We start from the raw sequence: 12,807 nt of genomic DNA on the forward strand, positions 1-12,807 counted from the left end.
CCAAAGAAGCATACAGTTTCCCAATGGGATCACTTGATACATTCAAGTCATCAAAGCAACCACCAAATTTCTACAAACATTGACCTTTCTTCATTAAACACAAGTAGATATGAAGGGGAAAAGAAAAAGAAAAGAAAATATAGAAAGGATTAATCACAGCTTATAATAAAGCAGTATATATCATTCCATGGTTCTAAATAAGTTCACCCATAGCCTACTACTACTACTATCCACCCACTATCCCCAATCCAGTAATCAGCTATCCATCTACTCCATATACTAACTACTAACTCTACTCCATCTCACCCTCTCCTCACCCATACAACACAACACACCACTCACCCCTACACCACAATCCCACCTTGAAACTGGATCAAAAATGCCAACCACCATATTCCCCCCAATCCCCTACTTCATCTTCGGCATCTTCGAGCCCCTAGCCCTGTACGTCCCCCCACCCCCCCATCCCCCATCCCCATAACTACTAATAACTTTCAACAGAATCGGCGGCTCCCTCTACCCCCACCTGCAACCCTCCTCCTTCATCCTATCCCAAATCCCACATAACCCAGACACCACAGGAACCATCACTCCCTCGTCGCTCTCCCTCGCCTACCAACTCTCCAACATCTACTTCCTGCTCGCGCTTCTCGGCATCGCGCTGATCCACAGCACCTCGGAGCCCAAAGTCCTGCGCAACTATCTGGTGTGTTTGGCGGTTACGGATCTGACGCATATCTTGGCCGCGGGGTATGCCATGGGATGGGAGAGGTTCGTGGATATAGCCGGGTGGAATGCGCTTACGTGGGGGAATGTGGGTGTTACGGCGGGACTGTTTTTGAGTAGGGTTGTGGTGTTGGCGGGTGGGTTGGGGGGTGTTGTTGGTCAGGTTGGTGAGGGGAAGATGAAGATGAAGGCGAAGGGTAAGGGTAAGGGGAAGAGGAAGGGGTATTGATTGTGTTTCATGTGGTGTGGATGGTGGATGTGTGATTATATTCTAAGGGTAAAAATTGGAAATGGGTTTATTAATCACTGGACATAAAGTGTAGGATGGATGGATCCCGGGAACCCGGGGATTATCAATCGCCGTTGTTAGCCAACTACTTAGTCACTAGACACTAGTCTAAGTAACTAGGACATGAATGAGAGGAATGATGGCATTGAGATCGACAGTTACCTTTCTCGGGTAAAGAGAAATAAAACTACTAGTAGTAGTATTACAGCACCGATTTACCTTCCCCTTTCAAAACTGTCTTTCTTTCATCTCGACCTGACCCGCTCGGAGTTATCCGATACCCACTGCACCACCATCATCATCATCCCTTCCCCTGTCTAAGCTACTAATAGACTAACTTCTACTTCTAGCTTAGCCTATCGTATATCCTACCCAACGTACACTTATTCAAGAATAATAAGAACTATTGCCAATGGTCTAGACCCCTATCTACCCTGTGAATCTTCGGCTGGCTGTACCCTACCCTATCATGACTGGTTGTCTAGTTAACTATGTGGCCATTCTAACACCCCCGTTCGGAAAGGAAGTGCACCAAGCTCACGGTCTAGATTCAATTTCAATGAGAATTGCAGTATGCTGTGTAGTAGAAATACATGCCCAAAGAACGAAAAAGAACAGGGATTATCCGAAATCAAGAAGAAGGAGAAAAAGGGGGAATGATCACAAGACATCAATAAATCAAATCAGTCAACACAAGGAATAGGAAACGATAGGATAGGAAAGAAGTCGTCATATTAATCAGCGGCTTACTTGCTTAGCCAGATAGACCAGATAGCTTTTTTTCCCTTTTTCTCTCATCCTGTCTCTCTGCTGGTACGCGTCATATTACTGCCCATATTGTGTGCTGCCTAGCCGTTCATCCATTGCGTCTAGATGACATCTTGTTGCCCCAAGCTCAGACCACCGCCACGTGTGCTACTAGTCTAGTTGGTGGGTACCTGACGTTGCAATTGCTGGAACAGTTGGTGCAGGGCTGGCGGGCCGTGCTGTTGGTACTCCCTAATGTGCGGGAAGAGGAAAGGGAGGCCCGGCGACGTTTGGAACTCCTGTCGGTAGGCCACAAAGTTCTCTGTCGGGTCCAGCAGGTACGCTAGTGCAGGGGGCAGCACCGGAGTCAGCGTCATCCGGTTGGTGGCGCTGTCTGTGTGCGTGAAGGTCGAGTGGGACGTGCTGTATTTGTAAAGACCGCTGAGTATCGACGTGAAGGAGTGGTAATTGCGGCAGGTATAGAGAGCCTGCTGTTGTTAGTATATGGTTCCATGTTATACACTCTCACAGAAAGGATAGTACCTCGACAATTTCCTGAATGTAGCCTATCATGTCTGGTAGTCCTGTGCAACATTCCCACACTTCCAGGCTGCGTAACTCCCATAGCACAAGGAGTCGTTTGATTATGGCATCGGGTTCCACGAAGCTTTTATGGCTCAGTCCTGAGAAGTACTCTTCGTCGACAGCGGTTGTTGTCTTGGCAAAATCGAGAGCTGGGGCTGGGTTCGTCAAATCCAACTCATCTAGCAGGGGGATCTCGACCGAGAATGGCTTCGTCCAGTTCATCTCTCGGGCGTGGACGTATGTTCGGGTAAACCGTACCCCTAGTACCGAGAGCTCAAGCAGAATGGCCTTCAGACTCGGTAGATGCTCTTTGAACAACTGCTGGATAGGCGCTGCTATGAACTGGAAGCCCGGGTACGGCGGACTGGCTGGTACTGGCTGTCTCATGGCGTGTAGGCACCGGTTTACGGCACGGTGGGCAAAAGGGCTGCGAGTCTGAAGATGCTGCTCCGGCGTCAGCACGTTTGCAGCGGTGCAATGATGCTAGCATACCAATTACGTACCTGTTCAACCTCCTTGTACTTCCCCAGCTCCTCTGGGAACATTTGCAGATAGTTGAGCAGGTGGATGTAAAGCGCTGTATGCTGTTGTAAAAACCACTCTACCGAGGGTGCTCGGTAGCCCAGGAAGTAGCGGACCAGTTCCTCGAACGATATTCGCGTGAAATGAAGATGACTCTCTGTGTCGATGGCTTCTGCTATTGCTATCGAGGGCAGGTCACTATCCCGCTTGGTAGGAAGCCAGCTCCAAGGCTCGAGAGGAGGACCGGAGATCTGACATCGTCGGATAATCTCCTCGACCTTCTGATAATGGGACAGATTGTCGATGAATGCCATCTCATGCGGCTCCACGAGCGAGTACAGGAACGCGGTAATGGCTTGAGGATCGCGTTTCTGAAGAGACTTCCGCGGGAGGTTGTTGTCTCGAAACAGTCCGAATCGGATCACCCGCTTGATCTCATGGGGATCGAAGGCCCAGAACACAGTGGTGGCCTCGTCCTCCCACCACTGATACGTGAAAAAGGTATGGGGAATCTCGCCCGAGGGAAACAGTTCCAGGTAGGAAGGCTGCCCCGACATGCACGGGAACGGCACGCCGGCCGAAGGTGAATACGCAGACATGCCAGAAACAGTCAAAATGCTTTGCGGGATCTCTGTTCAAACAACGACGAAGGGGATCGGTCTGTCCCTTTTGACACTGGAGGAGACTACGTACGACTCAGCAACAGAACAACGTAATGACGAAATACGTAGCAGTGGACACCGCTACCTTGTTCCCGGGGGTCCTTTTATCCCTGTAGGATGTAGTACCAACGTGTGATCGGGAACCAAGCCCTTCCCGATGCCAGGTATTGATATCAACCTCCGTCAGATTCTAGAACGCCCCAGGACAGGCATATAGGGCAGGGAATAAACGACGTCAGATGAAACAGGCCGGGGACTAACCTCACGGAAACCGGAAGGAGGAGAGGGCTCGAGCCCAAGGCAACGGATGTACACAAAGGAAGGTAAAAATTGGGTAGTTGACGAGGACACACCGGCCGGCTTCCAGCAGGTTTGAACGAGGGTAGATCGAATGGAGCAGGAACAGGGACCGAAACAGAAACAGAAGTAGAAACCCAGATAAGGGGATTAATCCAAACAGCTAGCTCTATTGTATTGCACCGTGCATTGCACCACCAGAGAAAATCTGCAGAAAGCTGGCCACGCTGGAATGATAGAGCTTATCTTCCTTCAGCTGGTGCAGACTACTTTCCGTTCTTCAAGACCTTTTGCCACGTTTGACAACTCACGGGGAGAGCTGGATAGGCGAGAGAGGGCTCCCATCAACGGAGCACAAAAAAGCTGCTTCTGCTTCTGCTGCTGCTGCTGCTGCCTGTGGCATCCGAGCGGCCAGAAAGCATGGCGGCAAGTGGCGCATTACAGGACAGAAAGAAGAAGGGCAGACGAGGGCTGATCCAGATCCGAACCACTGGGACCCGGGAGCCAGGATAGGCTAAAGGGACGGAGATTACCTTTTGATACAGGAGCTGAAATCATGGCTAAAGCCTAGCGGTGGGCCGACGACTCCAATCAAGCGAGCTGGCCGTCGCATCATTTAATCGTCGACTGGTGGCCAAGGGAAGGAATGCATTCTCCGGCCCCTGGGAGGACCGTTAGGTCTTGGGGCCCGTCTAGGAGCAGCCGAGCAGACCCTCCCCACATGGGCTGTGAATAATAAACCGGATTCAAGCATCAATAATCGTTGTCTCCATAAATAATCGGGGCCGTTGGCAATAGTATGACCGATAATAGCAACAATAATAAAGGACGCCAGTCAACGGCGGGCCAGTGGAACAAACAGGTAGCATTCTAGAGTGGAAAAGAAATATGAGATAAACCTAGAAGGGAAGTGAATTGAAAAAATAAAATAAATAAATAAATAAAATAATATAATATAATAAGATAAATTGAACGAATTTTCAGAAGAGAATAATCTGAAAAAGAAATTGAATATTTAGAAAGACGGAACAAGAAAAAAGAAAAAAAGAAAAAGTGAACAAAAATCCAAAAAAGGAAATTGGAGAGAGAGAGAGAGAGAGAGAGAGAGAGAGAGAAAGAAAATCATACACAATACAGAAGAGATTAGAGAAGCGGTCAAGAAGATGGATGGAGCAAGAGGGAACAGATGGAACTGTGCGTGCACAACAGCATCCCGAGAGGGTCCGGGTCATGCAGGACTATTTCGGTTTCTGGAAGGTTCACCTGGGGCCACATCTCATCCAGACACGGAGAGAGAGAGGAAGAAAGAGAGACTGTGGAAGAAGAGAAAGAGAGATCAATCTTGTTCGTATCCAAGAGCTGTAGCGGTGTACAATGACAGGATATTAATGAAGTCAACTATACATCAGCCTCGCGGGAGAAGACGAGGCAGTCGAGCCACTGAGCAGCAGCTACAGTAGGAACAGCTGAGTGGGAGGCGAGTTTCGTCAAGCGCCAGGAGCACGGCTGAGAGTAAGCCAAAGGCAAAGGCAGAGGCAGAGGCAAAGTCATCGTTGTCACAGTCATGATGATGATGATGTCGAAGCATGAAGGGCTGATCCTCCTCCCAAGTCCGCTGTGGGGACCCACCAGCTGGTCCTGCTTTCTAGCTTAGCTGGCCAGAGAGATGCTGTGTCGAAAGCCGGTCACACACGAATATTGTCTCCAGCACGGTAGATGGTCGTATCCATCTCCCTGTGTAAAATAATAAAAAACCAAAGAAGAAAAACAGATCGGGTGGCTCGCAACCTCTCTTGCTACAGCTGCAACTAAATTAGTGGGTGAAGCGAGTGCAATGCAGAAAAGCGTATCGCCGCTGATCGGGGCGATGGCGATCGGGGGGTTTTGCTTCCTGGCGAACAATTGGAGTCTGCTTTCCTTCTAGCGGCCCCAGATGGCCTGATGGACCTCGCTGGGTTCATCGTCATTGGCTTATCCTATTTTCTGTGAAATTCTGGATTCTCAACTCCAGTCCAGTCCAGCTCGGATCCGTCCCCAGACCGAGGTAGGAATGATGACGACGGCGGACTGGGGATAAATAGAGAGCTAGACTAACTAACTACTGGCCTCGGACGTGTCCAGCCAGGGTCAACCTCTCTCCAGTGTTACCCTCGACAGCCGACGTTGCATGTCCCACAGACCGGGGGGGAACAAGACAGTTGTGGATTCGGTCACTAAGGAAGGATTGACCATGATACCAATAGCAAGTGGGAGAGAAAAGAGAGTAAATGGAGATGAGAGCAGCAGTGGAGGAGCTCGTGGCGGTGGGTGTCGTTTTTCGCCAAGCAGGATCCACCAGCAAGAAAAGAAGAAAACAATTCAATTGCTCTGTTGTTCTTCTGGAGTACTACAATGCATCAGTGAAGAAATGTAAATCCTTCAATATTCTTCCTCTTTGCTTCTCCACGGTACCTGGTGCCTTGATTGATCCTAACTCTCAGGAACGCGTGGATACCCGCCCTCGGAACATCTACCCAGAAGGTTGGAAACTATCGAGACAAGCTAAACTTCGCCTTCGGGTGGAATGGGCGGAGTTGGGTGATCGAGTATCTCCACCCCGAAACTCCCATCCACTAGACTACCAGAAACCAGCCAGATATTGTGGCGCAGGGCAATAAAAGGATTGAATTAGGGGCCCCGCTTAGGAGAAGCCCTGGTGTGCCCGGCATCAACTTGCTGTCTAGTTATTAGACCAGATGTCTCTGCATTGACTCTGAAGGCAATATTGTCGATGACCACAAGAGGCCCCAAAAAGCAGTCAAACCTTGAATCAGCCATCCGAAGCATCCTGCTGCAATCATCAGACACCGGAAGTTGCGGGTTGCAGATAGCCACGGAAGCGCCGCTGCACCCGGCTTCCCTCCACGTTGTGCCCTTCAACAGCATCCAGGAAGAGTAAGGCATCTTCGACATTGGAGCGGAGTACTCCGGCAAATGTATTCCGTGATAGCCCCCGTTAGTTGAGACCCGCTCATTCTGCCCCCGTTTTCGCGGCCACGGGCGTTCCTTGAGGAGGAGACAGGACGTCCAAGAAGCGAACGAACTGAAGCTTCCCTCCATTTTGTGTCACGACTCACCACTTTTGCTTCCTAGCCAGATTCTACGTCTAGACCAGTATGGTTACCGTCCTGCAAGAACAGGGCTGTGTCGCTGAGCTGTCGTATGCAGAGAGAGGGTGACCTGGAACCTCAACGCCCCTGTACTTACTTCACTTGCACGGCCCGGGAGGTCCAGAACTCGGAGCGGATAGCCACAGCCATAGCAAGCGACAGCTATTGATGGGTGGCTGACTGGGCTTGTATGTAGGCGGGAGGAGTCCTCCTGCAAGAGCGCAACGGTTGTTGAGACCTTGCCAAAGCCTAGATAAGTACAACTCGTAGTCCGTAGCTATGTTGTCACTCGGTTGCCTGGTTCCCGTCTCTAACATGGCCGCTTACTTACATATGATGTCTAAATACATACATACATACCTACATACCTACCTACATGATTGCTCTCTGTGTCTCCCGCATGCTGTGATGTTGTGCGAAAACAATCGCTTTCACAAGCCATCTGCCGTGCAGATGCGTGGGGGCTGCTTACAGCCAAAGCCTATAGTTGGCCACTGTGGGAAGCATGATAGCTTGGTCGCCCATATTCCAGGACAGAGACCTGTCCACCCAGATAGACGTGGCCCGCTAGACCCGGATTGGTTCCGGACGTGCAGCATGCATGAATCCTGGCTCGGAGGCTAAGGAAGTATGTATGGTCTGCGTGGACGAGTGCGTGTGTGTAGAAGCGAGTTAACGGGCGGGCTATGTCACCGTGGCTTGAGACAAACATTTCGAAGGCCTCGCTCACAGGTCAGGTAGGTATATAACCTTCGTACACATCTACCAAACGGAGAGAAGACCACTGCCGAGCATCTTCTGCTTTTTCCAGGGCTCGGGGGAAGCAATATGTGAATACCCTTGGACTGAGCAACGGACACCGTGATACAAGTGTGCGATGCCACCTTTCGCTCGATGATCGTGCCGCCTCGATCCCTCGGACGAATCCTGCCGGTATCCTGACTGACATGGCCGAGGAACATCCAAGAACCTAAGGCACCTCCATCCGCAAAGGGCAAGATGGTGGGCAAGCCTTTCTACCAAAGAGAGAGGGGGGGAATGAAATGAAATAAAATAAAATAAAACTGAGCGGAGATGGTCGACAGAGGAAAATAAGATATGGAGGTGGAAAAAGAAAGCATTCAAGCAAAGGCGCAATCCGCAAGTGATGGATCGCAACCCCATCTTCCCTCCTCCCCCCCCTTTTGATCCTGTTTTCTGAGCTTAACCGAACCATCCCGAGCGCCAGAAGGCGTGGATCGAAGGGGAGTCCGACCACGGCGATGGTCGAATATCAATTATCAATCACAGTGAGATCGCCTAGGTCAAGATGACTTGTCAGTTGACTTAACGCAAACTAACCCATGCGACATGGTGGCTAAGTCTGCATGGTCAGCACCCGATTAGTTTGGCGCTTCCTTTGATATGCCGAGGATCGAGGGGAGGAGGAATCGGGCCAAAGGGGCGCCGGCAGGAGGATGTGTCCAGATGAATCAATTCCTCTCTTATCATCCCATCCCATCAGTGTGCGACTAGAGCGGCACCTGCAATCTGCACCGGCATCAGCAACCAAGAACGAACTAGATTGCCAGTCCGTCGAAAGACTCCGCCATCTTCTCATCCACACCACAACTCACATTTATAAAGTATTTATTTTTCCGTTCTAGTTCCCGTCTCTTCTCGCTAATTCCCTCCCAATCCACTTTACCCCCACGGCTGGGGAGAGGAGGTAAAGAAAAAGAGGGGTGGGAATAAGAAGAGGAGAAGGATGAGGAGAAGATCCATACTGACCTGCAGCAGCCCAGTTGACGTGTTACATTCCTACTTGTAGCCTTGTACAGAGTAGATGGGCGTTCGGTTGGCTGGATTCAACGAAACCAAGGCAGCACAGGAGGACCCCCCCCCCCCCCCCCCAAGACTCGCAATTCCTCATAGTCTGATGGGGCGACCACTGCTCCAGGTCGACTTCGGCCAACTGCTCCAGCCACTGTTCACTCCTCCTTCAAGTGCAGCTTCCCATTTGGATCGGTTGGCTCCCGGCTTGGAATGTGAGACGTAAACTTTTTCCAAGGACCCATGGACAGATTGCATCGAGTATCCCACCCTGCTGTCTCCCCGGCGCCGTAGCATCCCTGTTAGAGGTCACGACAGGGTGGACTCGAGGCGACGGGCCGTCTAAATAGCATCTGCGCAAGACTTACGTGGATTAGATAGATCTGCTGGGGTGGCACGGGAGTATCCGGCGGAGTTGCTCCATGAATGGGTCCGGGAAATGGACAGATGAAAAGGGGGACAAGTGGGAAAGTTGGGGTGGTAAGAATAAAAGAAGTGTCCTACTGCAGTTGGCCCAGATACGAATCCTAGGAATGGAACTAAAAGGGCTTCAGAAACAATGGTATCATACTATCACAGGTAGACAGACTTGGCATCTTGACCTTGCTTTAGTGTACAAGTCTACGGTACAGTAACAGGTGTAACTTTGTGTCCTGTAGACAATTCTTTCTCTTTTTTTGTTCTGGATAACGCTTCATATAATTATCGTAACCGGCGTCATACAGGTCCACAAAGCAAGACAAGATGTCATCGCCACAGCGGAATTTTGCAACGCTTTTATTTTTCCGGCAGCCTACATCACTTACCATGCCACATCTACTGGAGGGCACGGCGGCGGTCACGCTCCTCAGCGATGGAGAGCTTGACACCCTTGCCCTTGGGCAGGGAGATCCAGGGCTTGTCCTGACCGATGACGAAGACGTTGGACTCACGGGTGGCGAAGGTGTTGTCAATAGCGTCCTTGATGTGGACGATGTTGAAACCACCATCGTGGCGCTCACGGTGGGTAACGACACCGACACGACCCATGTTACGACCACCGGTGGCCATGGCGACAACACCAGTGTCGAACTTGACGAAGTCGGCGATCTTGCCAGTGGCAATGTCGATCTTCACGGTGTCGTTGACCTTGATGGCGGGGTCGGGGTAACGGATGCTATAAAAAAAGCCCTTGTTAGCACACTTTGTTCTCAAGTTGCGGCTCCTTACTGTGTTCCAGCAAAGAACTGCGATTCTAGTTCTGTCGTCCTCCGCCGATCAACCAAAGCTTGGTCCAACGACTGAATGACGCGGAACTTGTAGAGAGTATGCACTCACGTTCTCGCATCGTGCGTAACCAAGAATGGGATCCCGCCCTTGCCGAGCTGAACACGCTTGACCTTGCAGAGCTTGTACTCGGCCTCCTCAGCCTGGATGCGGTGGACGGTGAAGCGACCCTTGGTGTCGTAGATGAGACGGAAGTTCTCGCCGGTCTTCTCGATGCCGATGACGTCCATGAAACCAGCGGGGTAGGTAGGGTCGGTGCGGACCTTGCCGTCGACCTTGATCAGACGCTGCATCATGATCGCCTTGGTCTCACGGCCGTTAAGGGCGTACTTGAGACTATATACCTGTCAGTCCTCCTATTCCGATCCACTCTTTCGATTCCTTCGTAATCGCTGGATGGCTCGTACCGGTTGCGGATGAAGACGATCAGGGGCAGGCAGTCCCGGAGCTTGTGAGGACCGGGGGAGGCCTTGGGGGCGTAGGTTCCGGACATCTTGTCCAGGAGCCAGTGAGAAGGCGCGCTAAGGCGCTTCTGGTGCTTCTTACTGTACGAGCATGGTGGTTAGTTTTCAGCTCCTCAAAATCTTCAATTCTCCTGCCGTAGCGAAGATAGACCGGTGAAAACGCAATTCCACCGGTAATCTCGCTGCGTGCAGTGGGAACAACATTGGGCGTGTTACTCACGGTCCGCGAGGCATCTTGGCTGCTTTGTCGACTTGAACCGGTTAGTTGTCGAAGTGTCGCGAGGAAAAGAAGGAGTCGGGACAAGGACTTCAGCGGCTGATATCCAGCCCATCTGCATTTTTCGCTTAGCGGCTGGTGCCAGCGGGGCTTAGCCCTAGCACTAGTACCGTTCAAAGTTGCACCCCACTAGTCCCAACCAGTACTAGCCCCTGTGGGTCAAACCACATTACATAAGCAATACTGGGTCCAGGCTTGATTTACTCCGTATGTTCAATGCTTTTTGCTTTTAGTAGCTGAAATGTCTAGAAACAAAAGGATATCTGACGCCGTCTAATCGCTATATGCCATAGATCTCTTCACATGTTTAGATGTAGCCCTTGATGACAGCAACCTCCGCGTTGAGGATGGATGATCCAGCAGCGCCGATAACGGTGTTGTGCGAAAGAGCAGCGAAACGGAGATCGAAGTAGCCACCCTCATTGCCGTCGCGCACCCGTCCGACGCTAACGGTGTAGCCCTTGGAGATGTCCCGGTCCAGTCTAGGCTGGGGTCTGTCGGGCTCGTCGAACACTCGGATAGCCTGGGCGGGTGCAGAAGGAGCGCCCAGCTTCTGAGCCTCCGACTGGTACTCCCTCATGGCCTGAGCCACCTGCTCTGCGCTGGGAGCAGGGCGGTTCTTGAAGCGCAAGGAAACAAACGCCATGTGACCGTCAGTAACTCCGACGCGAGTGCAGGTGGCGCCAACCCGTAGGCCGGACTGCTCTTCGAAAGCAGTAGCATCGGCGTTCAAGGAGCCCAGGATCTTCTGGGCCTCGTTCTCAAGCTTGTCTTCCTCGCCGCTGATAAAAGGAATAACGTTGTCCAGGATATCCATGCTTGGCACGCCAGGGTATCCAGCTCCAGAGAGAGCCTGCTCGGTGAAGACCTCCACCTCCTCAACGGGTCCAAACTTGGCCTGCAGGGCAGCGAATGGGATAACAATGCCAATGACTGCGCAGTTGGAGTTGCAAACCAAGAATCCCTTCTTCAAGCCGAAGTGTTTGCGCTGGTGAGGGATGAGGTCCAGGTGCTGGGGGTTGACGGTGGGAACGACGAGAGGGACGAGAGGATGCTTGCGGTAGTTCTTCGCATTCGAGAAGACGGGGATATCGGCCTTGATGAATTCCATCTCTGTAACATTTGTAATCAGCAGGTAGTACTGTCACCTGGGAAAAGGACCACATACCAACATCACCCGCAATGTCGCTGTTAAGCCCAGAGAAGACGAGATCGCAGTCAGCGAACTGTTCGGCCTTGCAGTCGCGGAGGACAAGTGTGCTAAGCTTCTCAGACATAGCCGTAGACTGCTTCCATCTCACGGCATCCTTGTACTGCTTGCCCGCAGAACGCTCAGACGCACCGACGGCGTGCAGCTCCAGGAAGGGGTGGTCGGCAAGCAGGAGGATAAAACGCTGGCCCACGGAGCCGGTGGCGCCCAAAACACCTGTATGTCATTAGCACTGAAGCCACACGCAATAGGTAGTGTTGTATATCCATACCGCACTTCTTCTTAGGATACGAGGCCATTTTGTTTGATATCGAGTAGGTCGCTCTGCGATTCTCGTGATCTGATAATTGTCAGTTGTTCGTCTTTAATGGATAACGAGACAACGATGGACGGTTTTAACAGAAGTGTGGGCATCAAAAATCTCAATTGGAACATGCTCACGGGGAGACATGGCCAACGTCCGGTTGCAGCGCCTTAACCGTTGGAGCCCCGCAAGGGATGAAAGCACAGTTGTATCTCCACTATCGACATTTTTGAAGATCGTGACAAGATAGACAATTGAGTCGCCATGTAATGGCCACGATGTGATTGAACTATGAGCAAACAAAACGAATTGCACTCACCTCTTAGACAACGATGCGGAAGTTGGAGAGGGACAAGAGTGGCGTTACTGATTAAAACTGCGATATCGCTCCGGAGCACATCTGCCCCGCTGTGACTCAGCCCTCACTAGTGACTGACTAACCATCCCGCAGCTTTTGCGCCATTATGATTGGCTGATTGCTCCGATCTTATAGAAAT

The 12,807-nt window shown here is 51.3% G+C and overlaps 8 protein-coding genes across 8 annotated transcripts; 3 read left to right on the plus strand and 5 right to left on the minus strand.

The window, feature by feature from the left end:
• Positions 1-272: 272 nt before the first annotated feature.
• BDQ94DRAFT_147210 (uncharacterized protein) lies at positions 273-1,165 on the plus strand. The gene is made up of 2 exons (XM_026766980.1): positions 273-444; positions 502-1,165. The coding sequence occupies exons 1-2, from the start codon at positions 380-382 to the stop codon at positions 953-955; spliced, it is 519 nt and encodes a 172-aa protein (XP_026624358.1). The 5' UTR covers positions 273-379; the 3' UTR covers positions 956-1,165.
• A 773-nt stretch (positions 1,166-1,938) lies between these two features.
• Positions 1,939-3,468, minus strand: BDQ94DRAFT_160633 (uncharacterized protein; the record flags this gene model as incomplete). Its single annotated transcript, XM_026769241.1, has 3 exons — positions 1,939-2,250; positions 2,306-2,794; positions 2,851-3,468. 3 exons carry the CDS (start codon positions 3,466-3,468, stop codon positions 1,939-1,941), a joined length of 1,419 nt encoding a protein of 472 aa, XP_026624359.1.
• Positions 3,469-5,945: 2,477 nt separating this feature from the next.
• On the plus strand, positions 5,946-6,832 carry BDQ94DRAFT_147216 (uncharacterized protein). The gene has a single exon (XM_026766981.1). It carries the CDS (start codon positions 6,096-6,098, stop codon positions 6,483-6,485), a length of 390 nt encoding a protein of 129 aa, XP_026624360.1. The 5' UTR covers positions 5,946-6,095; the 3' UTR covers positions 6,486-6,832.
• Positions 6,833-7,201: 369 nt separating this feature from the next.
• BDQ94DRAFT_60107 (uncharacterized protein) lies at positions 7,202-7,670 on the plus strand. The gene has a single exon (XM_026776143.1). It carries the CDS (start codon positions 7,257-7,259, stop codon positions 7,599-7,601), a length of 345 nt encoding a protein of 114 aa, XP_026624361.1. The 5' UTR covers positions 7,202-7,256; the 3' UTR covers positions 7,602-7,670.
• Positions 7,671-8,288, minus strand: BDQ94DRAFT_60124 (uncharacterized protein). The gene has a single exon (XM_026776145.1). It carries the CDS (start codon positions 8,139-8,141, stop codon positions 7,740-7,742), a length of 402 nt encoding a protein of 133 aa, XP_026624362.1. The 5' UTR covers positions 8,142-8,288; the 3' UTR covers positions 7,671-7,739.
• BDQ94DRAFT_147218 (uncharacterized protein) lies at positions 8,228-8,855 on the minus strand. The gene has a single exon (XM_026766982.1). The coding sequence runs from the start codon at positions 8,575-8,577 to the stop codon at positions 8,335-8,337; it is 243 nt and encodes an 80-aa protein (XP_026624363.1). The 5' UTR covers positions 8,578-8,855; the 3' UTR covers positions 8,228-8,334.
• A 66-nt stretch (positions 8,856-8,921) lies between these two features.
• On the minus strand, positions 8,922-10,814 carry BDQ94DRAFT_147220 (40S ribosomal protein eS4). Its single transcript, XM_026766983.1, has 2 exons — positions 10,107-10,814; positions 8,922-9,945 (listed from the first exon to the last, which is right to left on the minus strand). The coding sequence occupies exons 1-2, from the start codon at positions 10,349-10,351 to the stop codon at positions 9,606-9,608; spliced, it is 585 nt and encodes a 194-aa protein (XP_026624364.1). The 5' UTR covers positions 10,352-10,814; the 3' UTR covers positions 8,922-9,605.
• A 185-nt stretch (positions 10,815-10,999) lies between these two features.
• BDQ94DRAFT_147223 (aspartate-semialdehyde dehydrogenase family protein) lies at positions 11,000-12,666 on the minus strand. Its single transcript, XM_026766984.1, has 3 exons — positions 12,278-12,666; positions 11,965-12,222; positions 11,000-11,909 (listed from the first exon to the last, which is right to left on the minus strand). Exons 1-3 carry the CDS (start codon positions 12,303-12,305, stop codon positions 11,104-11,106), a joined length of 1,092 nt encoding a protein of 363 aa, XP_026624365.1. The 5' UTR covers positions 12,306-12,666; the 3' UTR covers positions 11,000-11,103.
• Positions 12,667-12,807: the final 141 nt, after the last annotated feature.

This window comes from Aspergillus welwitschiae (assembly GCF_003344945.1).
Source record: "Aspergillus welwitschiae strain CBS 139.54b unplaced genomic scaffold BDQ94scaffold_24, whole genome shotgun sequence".
In the NCBI taxonomy this organism is placed as follows: domain Eukaryota; kingdom Fungi; phylum Ascomycota; class Eurotiomycetes; order Eurotiales; family Aspergillaceae; genus Aspergillus; species Aspergillus welwitschiae.